Raw genomic sequence first — 20,410 nt, 5'->3', positions numbered from 1 at the left:
TCTTCCTTGTTTATAACTCGGAAGCGTAATTCTTCAATATGCCAACCGTTCACAAATTTACAATCTGGTCATTTGCTCAAAATTTTGCAATCTTGTCCTATGCACAAATTTCTAGTTTGTTTTCACGCGACGAGAAGTGTTCAATTTATACAAAAGGTTATAACATTACAAAAATACAGAATGAAGAACAAAATATTCTGGATTTGTCTCTAAGAAAAGCTATAAATTTATTAACTAAAATAATAATTTTAAAATTAACTAAAATAATTAGCATTCTTAAATTACGACTTACCCAAGGTTTAGATAACTAACATAATCTCACTTCTCATGTCTCAACTATTTATCAAAATTTCTGCTTTCATCCCACCAAAGTCTGTTTAAAGACACACATCCCACAAGTGACGACAAATTATCCTTTCTAAGAAAAGAACAGCTTAGTGTAATAACAAGAAAACCACAATTGATGTCAGATAACACGATGAATAGTGGAATGACAGGAACTAAATTACTCATTGTAGCTGAAAAATATTCACATTGGCGGAAATGGCAAAAACTTAAACCAAAATCAGATGCTTGCAAAAGTTGCACCACAAAACATGCGGAGTTAAAAACAAGATTTTATCAAAAGCATGCCTCGACAATTAAAGATACATCAGCAAAATCTGTAGTCCTTTAGGCCCTCGTCCAGACTAGAAACAAGATCTTAACAAAAGCAACTATCCAACCACCAAAATTCATCCTTTAGGTCCTCACCGTTTATGATGGAACCTCACCTTCAGTAAGAATTGCATCTTAACCTGTTCCAAGATACAGAGATGAACATTTACTCCTCCAAAACATTCATACAATAGTACAAAACATGGCAGAGAATGCAATAAACAGCAGAACTGGTCTTCAAGCAAATCTGACATTGTTCTCATAATATTATTATGATTAATTTTTTTTGTTGCAATAATTAATCCAACTAAAAGGAGGCTGGTGATTGATGGTAGATACTTCAACAATCCAAATAAGACGATTGTTCATCGATTAACAGTATTAGATTTAGAGTAATGTTTAGAACTTCAGTTCAAAACTAGGTAATAGTACTAGCAACACAATACATGAATAACTTACTTGAGCTGTATTATAGACGATGTACTCATTGTAGTTCAGCTCTGTTGCCTTCACATTTGATGGAACTGGCTTTCCGCAAGGAACAATGACGTCATCTCTCCATTTAACATATTCTGACTCCTGGGGTACTTGTCTGCCAAGGCCTTTAGTGGAGTGCTTACCTCTTGGAGGCTTGTCCATGTACTGATTATTAATAAAAACAATTGTGTTAAAACCATTAAATTTAACCACAACTAAAATAAAATGAGAAATACGCATGCTTGTTAGAATATGGGACATGTAAATTGCGACTTTCAAATATCAGATTCCAGATGCATGCCTTCTACCAACGACTAATAGAATTGCTAGAGATAAAATGACCTTTATGCAGAAAGAAACCTACCTTGGCACCCTTTAGCTCATACACTTCACCCAAGGCAACTTCACTAAGAATCATCAATCCCACAGGGTTTTTTTTGTCAGTATAACAGTACTGAGCACTTTTACTGACCAAGTCAGCGAAATAGACGCCCTTGCCAAACTAATATCAGAAAGAATATTTTCAACATTAAAATAAGCAGACAACTTTAAAACAAATTATCTTGTACAAAATTTAAAAAAGAAAAAGAAAGAAGGGACAGATAACCATATAGCCAGTTGCTGGAGCTTCAGGAGGGGCTATTCTCAATCCTTGGCTAAGTATACCCACAAAATTCGTCAACCGAGAACCTACAACATAACATTAGAAAGTTAACATTTTTTCATAAAATGTAAAGAGACCTAAATATTCATCAGCCAACTGTGATCACAAGTAATTAATTTACCATGCCAAAGGAGCATCTTGTTCTTTAGTTTATCTCTGTAAGGAGCAAACTTGTCAAATTCACCTTCCCTTTCAAGAGAGAAAACCTCTTCCAGTTCGAGTGACCAGTCCTGATAGTATTACAATTTCATAATAAGACGCCATAAAAGAAGTAAAAAAAAAAAAAACGATAATAACCACAACTAATTAAAGCATGCTCACCGAATGAGTTGGAGCATGCGTAGTTTGGAGATATTTCTCAACCAACCGATAATCCTCACTGTTGTGAGGAAGAGGGTTCATTTCACAGTGAAGCATCTTATATTTTTCATCAACAGAAACACTATCATCGGTGTCAAAGCCTACTAGCCTGGAGGCAATTTCAATATCTTGAAGTGCTTCAAGCATTTTGACCTATTCAACACAGATTAATGAACAACTTCTTTTGTAACAATTACAAGACAGGAAATTTATGACCTATTGAAAATAGATTAATGAACTGCAACTTGTAACAATTACAAGACAGGAAACATTAAGCAGCAATAGGCAGCATGCTACATACTAGAGATATAGTAGACCAGGTGAAGAATAACATTTGTTTTAAATTGAACAGAACATGAACGATGTAACTTGAAATTATGCAGTACAACACCCATATACCTTTGATTTAAAGTCATCCTCATCCCTAATCACATGTGGGTGAACTGAAGGAATCATAGTGAAGAAACGGTTGCTGGCATCGACAATCATAGAATCTCTGACAGTAGGATTGTATGCACTACTGCTCAGTAAATTCTGAATCTCAGTTAGGGCTTCAAAACCTGTTAATGCAAGTTTTCAGATTGTTCAAGTACTGATTTTAATCGTTAAAGTTTAAACCATTAACATATATGCTTAAAATCTACACAAATAATTTAACATATATGCTTATAATCTACACAAATAATTTAACATATATGCTTAAAATCTACACAAATAATTTATGTATAGTACTATAGTAGTATACCTTGTTGGATGTTCCTTTTGCTAAGTTTCCCAAGAGGCATTTCAGACATATTGATCTCAAACTCCATCATTGCAGCTCTGGAAATTTATGTTTTAATTCAAAACATCCTATGAGGCAAATCATTAACTTAAATGGGAAATGGGTAAAATTTTATGAACCTGTATGTTTCCACATTAAAAAGCATCTTCATCAGTTCTAGTAATGGCCTTGCAAGTTTGCTATCAGAATCCTTAAAGTTTTTTCTCTGAACCATCTCTTTATTAACCCCATAATCCTGCAAAATTAAATAACTATCAGAAAAGACATTTTAAGCACTTACTATAAAATTTAGTTACTGTTTTAAATCTTACAATCTCTAGCGGAAAGAATTTGCCAGGTCTCTTCTGAAAATCTACTTTCCTTTCCCATGCACGCCATGTGTTACCAGTTTTCTCAAGAAATAGTCGCTCAAATTCTTCAATTGCATCTTCTTTGTCCCTCTCGTCTAATTTATTTCCTCCAATTTTTTCATTTCCAACACGTCCCCATTTACGGAACACATAACAATTTGACCCTTTGTCCTCTTCAATAATCTGAAGGATATAATAGCTTCATACAGAAAAAAACATAGTCAATGATCGAGACAAGCATAAGAAATTGTATAATCGAAGTTAATTAAATTAATCATGACACCTCTTACTTATAAAACAATTTCAAATTTTTGGAAAAAATTTAATCACTCTAGAAGACTTACATGCCCACTCTTTCAGAGACTTAGTTTTATAAATGTGAGGGGTTGCAAGACACCACAAATGAAAAACAGAAACTAGTTGACCGCAGAACCAGAAGCAATAAGTTATAAATGACAGTTCCAATATATGAGACCGACGCATGGGCTGCAGAACATGCTGACATACCTCTTCTAAAGGAAAGAAAACAATAATTTGTCATTCAATACTTATTCGCCTTGTGTCATTTGTAAACATAAGAATAACTTTTAAGAATCAGCATAGACATTTTTCTATTAGAGATCTCCACTGCAGAAACGTCAAGGTAACACAGAAACTTAAGTTAAAGTTACTTCCAGAATTTACATAACTACAACAATAGATTAATAAAATAAGTTTGAAGAACAATATGGCTGATGTTTTACAAGTATAAATACCATACGATCTATGCTGAGCTTACATCTGTAACGATTAACTGTAGATAGGTATCTCATTTGACTAGTATAAAAAGGACAAAGAAGAAAAAAGGTACACTGCAACAGAGGCATTTAAATTTACACAAACCTGTTGACGCCAGTAGACAAATCAGACAGGTTTAGAGTAGTATTATAGATACTCTTCCCAACTTCAAGTATGTGTCCAGTATCCTGTAGGCCAGATGCTTCGTGCACAGCACCCCTTCCTTTCACTTTGACCGTCACCACATCACTGCCACTGGTCTCTCCTAAAGCTTCAATTTTATACAAGTCAAACGGAAGCTTCTTCTGTCTTTTTAGGCAATCAACAAGATAGTTCTCCCTAACTATAGGTAACTTCATCCTCCTGCCAAGAGGAAGCACTTTTACAATGAATTAAAAACTTCATAGAATGAACATAAAAAAATTGTGTGCCATCAATAAGGCAGTATTACCTTGCCTTCTTTACTTCAGCATTTTGACCATTCACCATTTCACTTACAACCAAGCAGTTTGTCTCTGCAATATACATTGTCAGTTAGGTAACAAAATATATATATCAGTTAAGACTTCAGTATTCATCAATAGATATCCGCTACGTGAAGTAGAAGTTACATACCTTTCTTAACTTTTTCATGAATCTGTACACCTACCTCTCCAAGCTTGCTCCTCCATTCCTCCTGCTCAGTAGCATGTTCAATATTAATATCCACGAAAATTACATTATACAGGAATATTGAGTGCTTAAACAGAGTTCAAGAGGTAGACGGCAAACTATATATGACACTTACCATAGCCGGCCCAGATAATCCATTAAAAGCAACTTTTAGATCCTCCAACCTTCCATCTTTTGTTGACGGAGTTCCAGAGGGTTTACTAGGTGTTGGTGGAGGAAGTACTCTTACAGGTTTTTTTACCTTTTGTGACTTGAACCACTAAAAAGAGATGGGAGAGGGAAAATAACAGAAGTATTATACAATATGTTCTTCCAAGGGAAAATAACAAAAGTATTATACAATATGTTCTTCCAAGATGTGTCACTACCCTCTTGTTATCTAATATTTCAGAATTCAGCCAAAATATATACCTTGACAAGATATTCATTTTCTGACCCTTCTGGGATCTTCCACTTCCCTTGTACACGTACAGATTCAGTTGTGGAGTACGAACACTTGCTCCAGGCTGACAGGAACCCACTGCATTTGTACATCCCTCCGGAATAATAAAGATACCCAGAACATAGAGGGCAATTCTCGAGTTTTCCAAAGAGCATGCCATCAGCACTGAAAAACATACAAGTGTCAAACCAAAAAAAAGAGAGAAAACACTCCATTCATTATTTAATAAAGTATTACTTCTATTAATAAGGTAGTGTCTTTCAGCGGCTCACTATACATGTAAACAAAAATAGTATAAGAATGTGTCTTGGTGTAGCATTAAATAAAACCAAACTGAACCGAGAAAGGGGCCAACTATAATAGGAAGATAGGGTAGATTAGAAGTTAGAGCTCATAGCTATGTGCTAAAAGAACTTACCAGCGATCACGCAAGTCAAGCTCTGATCCTTTTGAATTTTGTTCGTTGACTTCAAGCATCTCCCGCAACTCTGAAGTTGTGACATGCTTCCGGAGATCGTCTTTCAAAGACCATAATTCTTTTGACTGGGTTTCTAGTTCTCTGTCCACGGTAGATGCTCGTGGGCTGTCGATTCCCAAGGCATCAGCATTCTTTTTAGGTGTATTTGGCAGTACATCACCTTCAGCCTTAGCAACTTTTAATTTCTGTTCACTGGTTGATGCACTTTTGCGCTTAGCATTACCTTTAGAGGTAGATTGTTGCATAGGCTTTGTATCATCTACTGGATCATTTATTGGACCTGAAAAAGTAAATGCTAGTGATCAGTAAAAGCATCAAACACACACACACATCACACACAGTTATGTTTATGTTTAAGCAAGCCCACTTCAAACACCTTTGCTAGTTGACTTTTCAATCATCGCAATGACAGCAGTCTGATCAGATGCAGAAAGATCATCCCATCCAGATAATTTATTTACTTCAATGGTAGGAGATGATTCCATGTAACAGTTAGCATGGTGCCAGGTCACACCTTTAGCACCTTGACCCTCAGGTTTAGCGGATATACGTACCTGAACAATGCATTATAAAAATCGAACTGTAAGCATAAAATTTGAGGGATTTCTCTTGGTTACAAGAGATTTCAAATTATAGTTTTTCTATGGTGTGCCCATGGGCACACAATAAGCATAAAAGGATTTCTCTTGTTTTGATTGGTTACACTCTTTAATAATGGTGGACCCCCCTGCATTTACAACAACCACATCAATCAAAAGCATCCAAATTCATAAACTTTGGTGCTTAGCATGTGCCCAGGGGCACACACTAGACAAACCCTTCAAATTAAGTAAACATATTTCAAACATATGACAAAATTAAGCATGAAACAAAGTAATATTTAATACTCCCCCCGTTTCAAATTAGATGTCCACTTTTAAAAAATCACACAGTTTAAGAAAAGTGAATGTTTATAAATAAATCGCATTAAATGATTGTAATATGTGGAATGAGGTGGATCTAGGAAATATAAATAACATATATGTGAAGTACTTTGGGAATATAATTTTACATTGAAAGCTAGAGTGGACAAACTAAATTGAAACAAATTTTATTCTTAAAAGTGGACATGTAAATTGAAACGGAGAGAGTATATCAAAGCTATATATATATATAGTCCCAAGAGTAGATGAACAGGTTTTTCTCCTGATAATAGAAAGTGTAATTATTGTTAAAGGACCATTACGGGAACATAGAAATCATACGTGATACGACCATACATAGTATCCAAGTGGTAATAAGACTGAAACATGCCACAGCATAAACACTTCATACTACAGTCACAGACCATTTACAGAAGTACAGATATTAATATAGTACAGAATACAGATAGAATAATGAAGGACAACAAACTAATCCCCAGATGGATGTGCACTAAATGAGCAGAAAATTAGTTCAAAAAGTGGAGAAACACTTTAGTAATATCTATAGCTATAGCTAATTAGATATTGATATTCATTTTTTAGTAATCTAAGTCTATGATATATTGATATGTGCCATGGAAAAGGAAAAAAATATAATCCATAGCAAGAAAGAGACAATCAGCTGCCAACTATTAGTAACAGTAAGTCTAATAATTAATTGCTAGAAAGAGGTTTCTAACTTACATCCCCTTTCATGATCTTTTGGTTGCATTGTCTGCAAGTAGCACGGCTGCTCTGCGAAACTTCAATCCCAGAGGCTGTAGCTGCAGAAGCAGCAGCTCTTGAAGAACGACTACCACCAGACTTTGGGGCCTCACTACCGTCAGCATATTTCCTAATCTTTTCCTGATCTTCCCATCGAAGCATGTCAAGGCCATCAACATCATCTTGGCTATTTATAAAGGTGTGTATTCAGATAAAACACAAACAATAAATAAGAAGACATGTTTTACTTGAAGGAAACTCCATCACAGAAACAATTAAAATTGAAAAACATACGACTTTATCTGGTTGGCTTTCTTCAATATGCAGCTGGCATGGTTCCACATCTGTTCCAATAATTCACGACATTTACATCAATATGAAGATATCAATCCGTGCACCGGGTCGCAAAAGATGACAGAAACATCTACTCATCACTGTAGTTGGTTTTAAAAACTAAGGTTTGCACAAGGTGAGAGTAACATCTGAATCACACAGTATATAATTGATTGATTATACCAATGCAACAAATACATCTTATACGAAAATATTATGCTCCATATATAATAAATGAGTTTATGTAGCACACACATAAAGGAAGGGCTGTAGGTAATTTTATACAAAGAGTACAGAATCATGTGTGCACTAGAGCATGCAGAGGCTGGGGGCTGAACTATTTAAGTAGAATTTCCACTGATAGGATTGAGAACTATCAAGCATAATTTCTCAAATGACACCAATGCAGATTATATGCCTGCAATGGATTTTAACAAGAACTGAAACAATAAATGGTTGGCGAGAAAACAATGAGTTATAGAAATATTAAAATATGTAATTCCAAATTCCTGCCCCCTCCTCACAGTAAAATCCCATGAAAGAGAAACAAGAACTCCCAAAAAAAGTAAAGTGCAATTTTACTCCCAAAATTATCTCATTTCACTTGCAAAATTTAAAGTGCACACTCAGACCTCCACTCTCCGATCCTCAACATCTTCCTACCAAAAATGAATAGTATTTACAAGGGCGAACAATAGAAAAATGCAATCTTTTCCAACACAAATATCAAAACACCAAAACTCCCAAAAAATACTATGGGTTTTAACGCACACGCCAAAATAAAAATGGGGTTTTATATCAAAGTAGCCACTGTCTTTGTCAAAATATTTCATGGAGTTAACCGATCTCTACGAGGAATCATTTAAATTAATTAAATCACTAAATATATCACTCTGTCAAAAATTTAACAGAATTGGGGAATTTTTTTCAAATAGATTAATTTCATACCTAGGCATAGATTAATTAAGTTCATATATGTGTTTTTAACATGCCTCTGCATGTATAATTATAATTTATTTTTATTACATGAGCCACATGTAGTACTAGTACACTTTTTCTTGTGTGGGCGGGTGAGGTGAGATATTTTAACGATAAAACTGGTCACTTGATATAAAACCCAAATAAAAACAGGGAAAATAGAATCTAAAGGTAATAGTAGAAAAATTGTTTTCTACTACTGCGCCTCAAATTTACAATATTTATACATCTAATTAAAATTCGACCGTACAGATGTAAATATCTAGTAAAAATAAATAAATATGCAGATTTTCAAATGATTTAGTAATTTGGATTATTCATTTTTTATCAAAATATATAATTGATCAATCCATGTCGTTAATCTTCTATAAAAAAAATCATTATAAAATCAATACTTTCCAACATATATTTGCATAAAAAATATTCTACTACAATATTTTAACATAATCTTCACATCTTGCTGAAAAAATATCTACTTAATATGATTATAGGCCGTGCTAATAGAAAAGTATACTACAGTGGTCTTTAGAAACTCAGGGCCCAAAAAATCACTCACCACAAAATTGCAAAAAACAAATGCACAAAGCAAATGAGCCAGAATCAAGAAAAACAAGAACAGGGTAAACTTAATTAGTACTATCATACAAGCATCAAGGCATCAAGTTTTACAACACAAATATGCAACATTGAACAAAATAAGCAAAACCCACAACAAATTAATCACAATGTGCAACAGAAAAGAGTGTAAGAAGCTTACAGGCATAAAGCCATCAAATTGGGAGGATTGGACCATCTTGCCCAGACGAAAAGCCTCTTTATCAATAGGGCTTTTGCAAGTTCTGCATGAAGATCGACCCGACTTCGCATATTCCGCTTTCCATGGCTTCGGAGGGCTCGCCATTTTTCCCCTTTCCAACTCACACTGCTGTGTTTGTGTTTGTGTGTATTGTGTATATATAACTAGGAATGTTTTGGTGGGGAATATGGGGGAATCTTGAAGTGTCCCTAATAAGCTTCTCCGAGTTGTAATTTGTTTATTTGGAAAACAAAATCACATGTGTGCTCTCCCAACTAATTAAGGGGTCGTTTGGTTCAGGCTTCCGTGGTATCAGGTATGGGTTTTGTTCATTCCAAACCCATACCTGGTGTTTGGTTGAGAATTTTATTTCATCAAACCCATTCCTCAAACCCACAAGTTATGAGAATTTCATACTCAGGTGGGGAGGTGGGTATGAAATGTGGGTTTCAGGAATCAAAATTGTTTTCTTTTATTTTCATTATTATTTATATTAGTTCTTGTAAATTTTTAACACAAAATGAAATTAATGACTTAAAAATGTATACAAATATTAATTTCATGATATTTTAAATTAATTACAATTAATAACTCATAAATATTATAATTCAACCATATTCATTCTACCACTCAACCAAACACCTAATATCAGAAATGATACCTCAACCCCATACCAGCTTAACCCGATTTCTCATTCCAACCCCATACCCCCTCTCCAACCAAACGACCCCTAAATTGAATCGGAAATTAGGAATCAGATCGATTTGTTTTTTAAAAAAAAATTAAAAGGAATCAGATCGATTTGAATAAATTTTGAGTAAAATTAAGATTATATTATATTTTAAATTTATTTACTCCAATCAAGATGTTTTTAACTAAAACATAAATTATTAGATTCAATTCCATTATAAATACTAATCAAGTTCTATGACGTCCTTATTTCATTACACTATTTGATTCCGCATATGTTCTCCAAATAAAATATAGCTTAAAAGATTACAAAATATGTTAATTTTTTGAATGATATTTTACAAATATCATTATTTTATTAAATATTTAGCGGATCTCATACATTTTACCAGAAGAGCATTGTAAAACATATTTTACAAGAAACATGCTCCTCGACATCAACAAGCATGATGTTAAAAATTCATTTTTTCAATTATAAATTATAAGAAAATGTTATAAGTTGAAGTTAATATAACTGTTAAGATATTAAATTACCAAAAAGTGATGAGAGTATGTTAATTGAATATTAAAATTGCTTATAAATAAAAGTTATATTCACTTCGCATAAAGAAGATTTTCAAGATTAAAGTTGATAAGCCTTATCACCGTATCACCGTTTAAGTATGTCGCAATAAAGTATTTTATGAAAAGATATGTTCACAATAATTAAAGCAAATGCAATTTTATTATTTTTAAAATACTCTTAAATACATCGGTATAATATAAATTTGTTAGAATATTTTAATTATCAATATAAATATTATCGTATCTCCTTTTCTATGCTTCTTTCAATATTATTATATGACACAAAATTTTGTTTTGCTTTGGATTTTATATATCTTAGGATTATATCTGTAATATGAAAATCGAAGACATGTCTGATAAAAGGGGGGAACAAGGCCCGCGTATTTTTTTCATTTTTAAATTGCATATAAGATATCGGTTATTTTAATTACCGATGTCTAAAGTACTCTTTTACATCGGTTTTTTCATATTTGATGTTAGAAAAGCTTTTAACATCGGTGGTTTTTACAACCGATGTTAAAGCCGCGATATTATATCCATTTTTTCTAGTAGTGACATGAATAACGAATATGAAAATTGAAGTATGAGCATGACTATTTTAATTAGTGTGAAATAAATGATTTAGTTATCAAGAGTAAATGAGTTTCTGATTTCAAAAACCAAAATTGTTAATCCAACTATCAAAAAATGATATTAACCTATACTCGGTTAGACGTGCATGAACATATGTAATTAACATGTGATGTACGGGGCCGTTTGACTGAACTTAAAATAAGTGACTTATTGCTTAAAGTAAAGAAGTGGATTAGAAATGATAAGTTGGTTGAGACCTATAAGCTATTATAAGTATTTGGATACCGTGACTTATAAGTTTTTAAGTGTTTGGATAACTTAACTTATAAGTTGATGTAGTTTCGTAGTTTTGTAATATAATTATTTGATATTTACAAAATAAATTAAGAAAAGTTGATGAAAATATTAGATCAGATTAATATTTATCGTGTATAAAAAAAGATTTTTGGTTTATTTTGTCTCTCATTTTATTATAAGTTTTATTTATTTATCTCTTTAGATTATATTAAAAATATAATTCAGAAATGAATGAAAATATTTAACCAAACTTCACAATCAATAACTTAAATAAGTGAAATTATGATTTGAAATGACTAAAATGTGTCAGATTTAAATATTTGGAAAGTAACAACAGGAAAAAATAAATAAACAAAAACAAAAACAGGAAGCAAAGGGGAGTAAGCTGAAAGAAGCCGAAGTTGTGTCCTGAAAAAAGCCCCGTTTTTTAGCTTTTTTTTCTCAACTTCTTTTGCTCTTTTAATGCTTGCGATGCCAAACGCGCAGAAAAAAAAGTAGAAGTGGGCTTCTAGGCTTTTAAGCCCAGAAACCCTGTTGCCAAACACCCACTTCATATGTGAATGAAAAAAATACCTCTAATTAATATAAAATATTTATACAAAATAATACCTTTCCTTTTCCTTGAGCTGTCAGTTCATGTAGTGCTATCAAGTTTTTTTAGAAGAGGATAAAAATAATTAAAAATAATTGCAAAATATTTACCCAAAAATGAGATAACTGTGAAGGAGCTCTCACACGACTTAACAAAATATCTCCCGGCCCCCTCCATCCTTCTTTTTCATAATTGTTTCTATTTTATAAATTTAGAGATCATATCAGAGAAATTTGTTTAAACCTTTTTCTTCCATAAACTTTCTTCTCTTCTATTATATTCATTTCTCTTCCGTATATTCTTCCACAGAAATCTACTAAGCACGAGATTTATAACCAAAACACATGAATCACCTGGGTACAGTTTGGACATGACGAAAAACAAGATCTCCTGAACATATATATCATTCTCACAAATCCAAATCATTTAATTCCTTCTTTAATTGTGAATATACCTGACCTTCCAGGCATGGCAGTCCACAATTCCTGTAACTATTAAACTTTATAACATGTAAGGGCTTACTTTCATCTCAACTCTTTACTCTTTTCTAACTTGATCCATCACTCTCCTTTCTTAACATCAAAACAAGGAAAGAAAGAAAATAAGCAAGGATAAGTTCTGTTCAACTTGTGTTACAACAAACATTGCAGCAATATATATCAACTAACCGGTCCACTAAAAATTTAAAATTTAAAGATTCCAAGGATCTTATACTCTTCAAAACTCCCTCCGTAACTAGCTATGTTTGTATAACAAAAGTGTTGATCCATGTAGATCATAATTATATATAGTACTTCAAGTGTTAGTAATATTGAAATCTGTTTCACACCAAACATAATTGTGTTGATAAATATGTATGCGTGAACATAAAAGCTCGTCTGCACAAGCTTAATTGGGGAAACTGGTAATTAGGAATTCCGTCACAAGTTATCTGTGTAAAAAACCACGAGCACATTGGTTGTTTGGGTTATCTTAAAAGAAGTGACCTCTTGCTTAAATTAAAGAAGTGGAGTAGAAGTGATAAGTTAATAAAGTGTTTGGAAAAAAAAACAGAAGTTCATAGTATTCTCATCTTCTTAAAATTGCTCTTACTTATATGCACAAACGGGTCAAGAAAAGCAAAGCCAGAAGCAGCTTCTACTTCTGCAAACCAAACAGGCCCAACGAATTTAAGATGACGAGAAGGCGCGCGTTTTCATGCACATATGAAGTATGTATCCCACAGGCCACAGTGGATGTTACCTGCATTCCTGGAGTAGGATAAACCAAAATCATGATCCGTTTTAACAGGATCTGCTTTGCTTCCATCTTCAAGTTGATGAATGAGACTTTCAGTTTACCCAGCATAAAGCTCACACACATATATTAGATCTTCTTCTTCCCCCGCTAGCTACCATGAAACGGCTGAAAATGATTCCTACTATGCAAAAAAGGTAGTAATGTAACAAGATTATATATTATAACATGGTGTTTTTGCATTAACAAATATATGCAAAGTTGCAAACCAATAAGCATAAATAAAAAATAGTAGTGATCACTTATTATTTATAGCTAGATATGTACAAAATTAAGGATTATGACCAAGCCTGAGCTCCAAATCCAAATCATCGTCTTCAACCAAGCCACCTCTTCTCTTATCCTCCAGGACCTCTTGCCTGAATTTCGATGTCCTAAACTGCAAGCTCAAGCCGAGCCCCAGCTGATAATCCTCGATCCCTGGCAGCGGATTCTGATCATGACTGCACAAGCTTGTTGACACTGGAAAAATGGCTGGAACCTTGCCATTGTAGCTATCCTGCTGCTGCTTATTATCTTTACAAGGCCTTGTCTTGGCCTTATCTTTTCTGTGGATATTCATGTGTCCTCCCAAGGCCTGTGCTGTGGTGAAGCCTCTTTTACAGAAGACACACTCGTAAGATCTTGATAAGCCACTGTTGTGCAGCTCCACTTGATCAGATTCTTCGCCGGATGATGAGTTTGTTGAATCCTCTTGATGATATTTGGACTCCATAAATTTAGTCTGAGTTAGAGAAGATTAGAAGAAGGTAAGGAGTTAAGTTAGAACATAGACTAGTTTGGTATTTTTGTAGAAACTAAACTAAGTAGGAGAAGTAGAGCTAGAAATTGTGAAGTGGATGATGGGTTGAGATCGACTTGAGAGAAACAATAAATACATGTCGCATCAGAGGCTTCTTAGGCAACGGAAAGTTTCAAGTCTCTTTGGCCGGCTGCTCTATATGATATGTACATTTTAGATATTGTGAATAGTATTTGATGTATACAAAAACATACCCCATATATTCGACAAAACATATTCCACAAACAACATCTTCCATGCCAGAAAATTCTATTCAATAATTTTAGATATTATGAAGGAAAAATATAAATATTAGTATATAAAAAAAACTGGCATTCTATTTCATTTACCTTGACAAAGTATAACCACTCGTACCAATTTCGACATATTCCATATCATCCATTATCTATATTTAAATTTAAATAATATAATTTATTTATAACTTGATATGATGAGAATATAGTATTGTGAAATATACTAATCAATCAGTATAGCAAATTCCATTGAAATTCGACAAATTTTAAAAAATTAATTAATATTTTTATATAAATCAAGAATATCATTGTAGATGTCGTAATCTCTTAATACTTTTAACCAAATTGATAGAGGAGCCCATGTCTGGTTTAATTTTTTTTTTTTTCTATTTCGGATTATTTTATACCATAGTAAAGTGAACATAGAAGGATTAAAAGGAAAAGAGCTAATCCGATTAAGTTGCGCAATATCTTTACTGCCCTCATGTACTCCATAAAATTAAATAAACACTATTATTTATTTGTTCTTACAAATTTGGGATATGCAGAGTTAAGTTTTTTTTTAATGTATTAAAACACAGGTTAAATGTTTACCATTATAAAATCAAGTATGTTATAATTTACAAACATTATACTTTTGTTTCAACTACTTGTAGCTGTGTATTGAAACCAAAAACGAAACACCTGGTAATATATATTATTTATTCATTTTCTCTATCTAAAAATAATAATCTTGTTTTGATTTAACTTAGTCAAAATTATTAAATGTTGACCAATGAGTACACATATTATATTAAAACAATTATAAATCATATTATTAGAAAGTATATTTGATCAATTATAATATATATATATAGGGTCTTATTCCAGTACAAACTCTTTATAGTACAAACGTACAAACTACTGATTATGACAATAATATTTAGTGATTAACAGTTTTTAGTGTTATTAAACTCCAACAACCCCACCTCCACCTACGCTTCCGCCGTCACTTTCGTCATCACCACCTCCACCACCATACCGCCCGCCCCCTCTATAACCACCACCTTCACCACCATGCCGCCCGCCCCCTCTATAACCACCACCTCCATTATTTCTATCACCACCAAATCCACTCCAACCTCCACCGTCCACTCCAACCTCACCTTCATCACCTCCAGCCTCACCTCCGTCGCCTCCAGCCTCACATCCATCGCCCGGAGACACGGGTACATCCCGTCGTCATTGTCACCAGGTTCTGTTCTGTACCCGATGTTTCACCAATTTCTAAAGTGACAATCACTAATTTATATAGCACAAATCATTAATTTGCAAGACGAAAATCACTAATTTAGCAGGAGGTGTAAACAGCGGATCTGTGAAGACGCGATGGTGGGTGACTTCGCCTCTGCCTCTGCCGCTACCATTGCACTACCATCGTTGACACCTCATCACCAACATCACCACTACCAAAAACGTAGCATCATCAAACACCAAAAGCACCGCAACTTCATCACTAAATTATATCTATATGTGTGTATCTATCTCAATGGGAACAAAATTCAGTCGTAGCAAACTATATTGATTTACAGTGCAGCAAGTTGAGAGAAAGACGGAGGTGAGAGAGAGAGGGTAGATCTGAGTTGAGAAAGAAAGAATGGACCACTGGGTATGGATCACTGGGTATGAGTTTTGTTATTTTTATATGTGGTTTGTAGTTTGTATTTTAAGATTGGTTTGTATCTGAGCATTCCCCTATATATATATATATATTTTGTTTACAGTTAAAAATTGGTTAATGTGACTACCGAAAAATCAAACAAAATTACAACTTTTAGACAGAGGGAATAACAGATTTAAATTTGAAAATGTTGTGCCCATATTTGTCCAAAATTATAACATCGTTCTCAGTTAAATCTTTTATAAAAGTGCTGCGTCCGATCTTGCTGTATATCGTAAATAAGTCTATGCTTAATTCATATAATAACTTGACATGTCTCCCTTGAATCTTGTGGTAGCTTTCAACATTTGGCCCGATATATCACTTTTCTGTCTTCCATCTCTTACCGTGATAGAAAGATGACAGAAACCGGTCGCTTTGCGAACTGGGAGAATAAAATTGAACGTTCCCTTTCAACAAATTTGATACTAATTAAACAGAATAAAATGATATGGGCACGTACTTGACCGAGGGATAAATATGATCAGTTTTAATTATTACTTTAATCGAATCATATAATTTGTTTTATTTTTATTTTTAAAAATATTAATATAATATTTTTTTAATATTGTTCACTTGGGCAAGTAAATTTCTAATAAAATAAAACGGATCAAGTATGGTCGATTAAAAAAACAACAAAATAGCGTATCTTAACTAATCACGTACAATCAAATATGATTCCAGTTTAATCAGTAAAAGTAAACAAACTTATAATCAACGATTATTCTATAATCGGTTTTTCTATTGTGTGCTCATGGCGCACACTAAGCATCAAATTTTATAAGTTTGATAGATTTTGATTGGCTCATGCTTCTTTATAGTGATGGATCCCACAAATTCACCAACTACACCGATCAAAATTATAGATTTTGGTGTTTAGTATGTGCCATGAACACACACTAGACAAACTCTTGATTATGATGCTCTTCATAACTCATCATTAATGATGAAGTGAACCTCTTTTAAATGATGCATGGCATAAAATTCATCTGGATTTTTGATAAGTTGAATTGCTACTATTCAGTAATGAAGATCAACTATCTTTGTTGATCAAGTTTTTAACCGACCACCCATTTCTATCAATCCTATTCTTAAAAGTTAAAACCGACCAATTTCATTTAAAATTACCCGTTTTATTCTTTAGTGTCTTACTTATTGTTCATCAATAGGAAGAAGATAGCATATACTATTTTTAGGTCAATTAAGATGAGAACTATATATGCATGTAATCATCTGAAAATAGCAGCTTCAAATCACGAGAGACTTTTCTGATCCACCGTTTCGATCCTAAGAGCATCTCCAACCATCTAAAATCCTTGGCTAAAAGATGAGTTGGCATACTTAAAATAAAAAGATTTAGCCAACAGCTCCAAAAGCTCAACTCCAACCATGATGAGCTGTTGTCTATAAATTTAGCCAACCTCCTATGGATGGCTAAATTTGTCGAACCTCTACAGGTCTGTAAGAAAATCTGTAGGAAGATTGTACATCATTTATTACCATATTGAACTGATATATTCTATTTTAACAATTTAAAATATTAATAACATACTATTTTTAAATTATAGCTAACCAATATAGCTAGTACCATTGTAGCAAAATATCTTACAGGTTCAGCAAATTTTACATAATGTCTTACAGGTCCAATTTAGCCAACGATTATAGCCAACGACGTTGGAGATGCTCTAACTCGGCTGATATTTTGTAAGATTTTTCTGACAAGAGTGGAATAATCAATAATATTTGATTGCATAAAACGAATCATCTAGTAATAATGTGTTATCCATGATTTTGGTGATCTGTACTCCGACAAGCAGACTGAGATAATTAGATTGTATGATTCCGAACATGAAACCATGACAAATCTATTTCTCCATCAGACATAATCTATTTTAATTAATACTCGAACCGAGTCAAAACACACACACATGAACGTTAAGGGGGGCAGGTAAGGTATTTTTATTACTAAAATCTTGTAGCTTATGCATGTCCTTACCAAGTGTCCAACCGTTTTTCAACATCAACTTTCGAGTCCTGCGACAATCAGAATTATATAAGTGAATGTCGTTATTATTCACATTAAATAAACTAAGCAGTTGCAGTTGATGGTAATTACAATTAACGACCCACCTTATTAGTCTATCAATCAGACCGACTACGTGCTATATATCTTTTATTAATATCAAAAATTTAAATTGTGAAATTAGAATTAATTATGATGATATCGGTTAGTCTAATAGTTGCATTAATTCATTAATTTTTACAAAACTTACAAACTTTTTTATTCTTCTTTAAAATATTAGATATCAGATGTCTTAATACAATCAATTTTTTTGAATAAGTAAAAGTCGAACTCAAATATAGCGAAACAATAACCGATGACAAAATCATAAAAGGTGTTTAACTAAACTTACAAGCTTAGCTTCAAAACATATCCACATCTTTTGTGTAACGAATTTTATAAGTCATATTTGAGAAGTTAAATAATCCTAACTTCTTTTGACTTATAATTTTGTTTTTGAAATTTAATTTACAAATATGTACGGGACTAGTTTAAAAGATGATATATAATAATCTATTATTATATTAATAATTTTTATACACAATAAGTTGTAAATATCATAAAAATATACAAATATATAAACAAAAATTACTTTTTGCTTAGTTAACTTCTCATTTATAAATAATATTTTTTTTAAAATATGTCAAAGATCACTTGGCTACAATTTAGTCTAGAATTATGTATACATTATACAAATCATGAAGTAGAGTTAATCGGCATGTCAAGACAAGCTAGCTACCTAAACACGATTACGTTGTACTAATCTCCCATTTGCAGGCCATGACAATTTATACGAGCAGGTTAATATATATTCGATAGCTTAAGCTTTCTTACGCTCGTTGAAAATGGCAGCAGTGAGTGACGCATGCACACACATACGTACACGCACCTCTATGTATAAAATAGTGCGGAGGTAGATAGATAGCTAGAACACCAATTCTGTGTACGACAATCCATGAGAGATATCGATAAATATAATACGTTACTTGTGTGCAAAGCAACAAACACAAAGGACAGATCTTAAATCTTGCACTAGATTGTGTACACAAAGTCACAAAGTCTCTTGACCTAGTAATATATGAAATGCAACAGTAGTTACTTTCTGTTTTGGATTTTTGCTCTAAAAGCGTAGAGGATCTGTGGGGCGGTTTGGCTAAGTTTTAATAAGTGATTTTGGATTTTTTATAAATATTTTAAGTTATTTTTTTTGCGTAGTGTTTGGCAGAAAAAGTAAAAAAGTAATGCTCGCTTTCTTTTTAAGTTTCTCGGTGATTTGTATTTTATTATGAAATTTTTAAAATTTTTATATATAACAAATTTAATTTATTAATAGAGTTTCTCGTATTTAATTATTTTAAATTTTGTTAAATTTCTAAATTTAAATTACCAAATACTCAATTGACTTATGAGTAAAGTTATCAAAACACTTTTAATAATTTATAAACCAAAACCAAGTTGACTTATCGCTTATAATAACACATCATCGAACTTTAAACTTATTAACACTCTAATAAACTGTCATATAATTAGCATTTTTTTATTTTCTCTATTATACATTGTCATTATAATTGTTTTTTTTTTTGAAACTGTCATTAAAATTGTTATTCTTCTCTATTTTAAATATTTTATTTACGTACGAATTTAGCATCTCACGGAGCAAATATCTGAGACTCCCCTAATATCCAAATAGTTTAAATAAAATATTTACAAATATCATAATAGGGATAGGATCAAATAAAAATTTTTTAAGTTACAAACTTACAAAATTTTTTTTATTCTCCCATCGTGTTAATACTTAGTTATATAAAGTATCCATGTTGAAAATTCTTCAAAAAACATCACAATTTTTACAAATAACGCATAAATAAATCGCGTTTTCAACACATTTATAATTGGGGTTCAACATCGGGTGTTGAACACTAATTATCATTGTGTTGAATATATCTGAAAAGATGTTTAAACCATACCTCTGGGGTTTGGGTAGGGTCTAGAAACATAAATATTAATTATATAACATGTTTACCTTAGTTCTTACATTTAAAAATTGATTTATGTATTTCTCCACTACTATTAAATGTTGAACTCAAGTTATATATGTGTTGAACAAAAAAAGTTTGTAAGTTTGTAACAGAACCCTAAGTTATATATGTGTTGAACAAAAAAAGTT

The 20,410-nt window shown here is 32.6% G+C and overlaps 1 protein-coding gene and 1 non-coding gene across 2 annotated transcripts; both read right to left on the bottom strand.

Moving 5' to 3' along the window:
* Positions 1-483: 483 nt before the first annotated feature.
* Positions 484-9,674, bottom strand: LOC108223996 (poly [ADP-ribose] polymerase 1). The gene is made up of 20 exons (XM_017398510.2): positions 9,397-9,674; positions 7,623-7,672; positions 7,308-7,515; positions 6,038-6,215; positions 5,602-5,941; positions 5,153-5,348; positions 4,857-5,000; positions 4,685-4,745; positions 4,521-4,584; positions 4,175-4,432; positions 3,254-3,491; positions 3,062-3,177; positions 2,904-2,980; positions 2,558-2,718; positions 2,120-2,311; positions 1,920-2,028; positions 1,742-1,824; positions 1,499-1,636; positions 1,117-1,299; positions 484-797 (listed from the first exon to the last, which is right to left on the bottom strand). The coding sequence occupies exons 1-20, from the start codon at positions 9,538-9,540 to the stop codon at positions 750-752; spliced, it is 2,988 nt and encodes a 995-aa protein (XP_017253999.1). The 5' UTR covers positions 9,541-9,674; the 3' UTR covers positions 484-749.
* Positions 9,675-13,172: 3,498 nt separating this feature from the next.
* On the bottom strand, positions 13,173-14,398 carry LOC108221669 (uncharacterized). The gene is made up of 2 exons (XR_010291986.1): positions 13,715-14,398; positions 13,173-13,568 (listed from the first exon to the last, which is right to left on the bottom strand). It is a non-coding gene; the product is annotated as an uncharacterized LOC108221669 (transcript).
* Between the last annotated feature and the right edge of the window lie 6,012 nt (positions 14,399-20,410).

Source organism: Daucus carota, chromosome 5 (genome assembly GCF_001625215.2).
Source record: "Daucus carota subsp. sativus chromosome 5, DH1 v3.0, whole genome shotgun sequence".
NCBI classification, from domain to species: Eukaryota; Viridiplantae; Streptophyta; class Magnoliopsida; order Apiales; family Apiaceae; genus Daucus; species Daucus carota.
The sequence above is the reverse complement of the archived record's forward strand: the minus strand, read 5'-3'. Positions and strand labels throughout refer to the sequence as shown.

What these genes read in the sequence shown, in the direction of transcription:
- LOC108223996 (XM_017398510.2), bottom strand. Translation starts at nt 9,540, where the DNA reads ATGGCGAGCCCTCCGAAGCCATGGAAAGCGGAATATGCGAAGTCGGGT. An exon ending in AATTTGATGGCTTTATGCCT is followed by an intron (nt 7,673 to 9,396) that starts GTAAGCTTCTTA and finishes TTATTGGAACAG; the next exon opens with ATGTGGAACCATGCCAGCTG. An exon ending in AATTCTTTCCGCTAGAGATT is followed by an intron (nt 3,178 to 3,253) that starts GTAAGATTTAAA and finishes TTAATTTTGCAG; the next exon opens with GATTATGGGGTTAATAAAGA.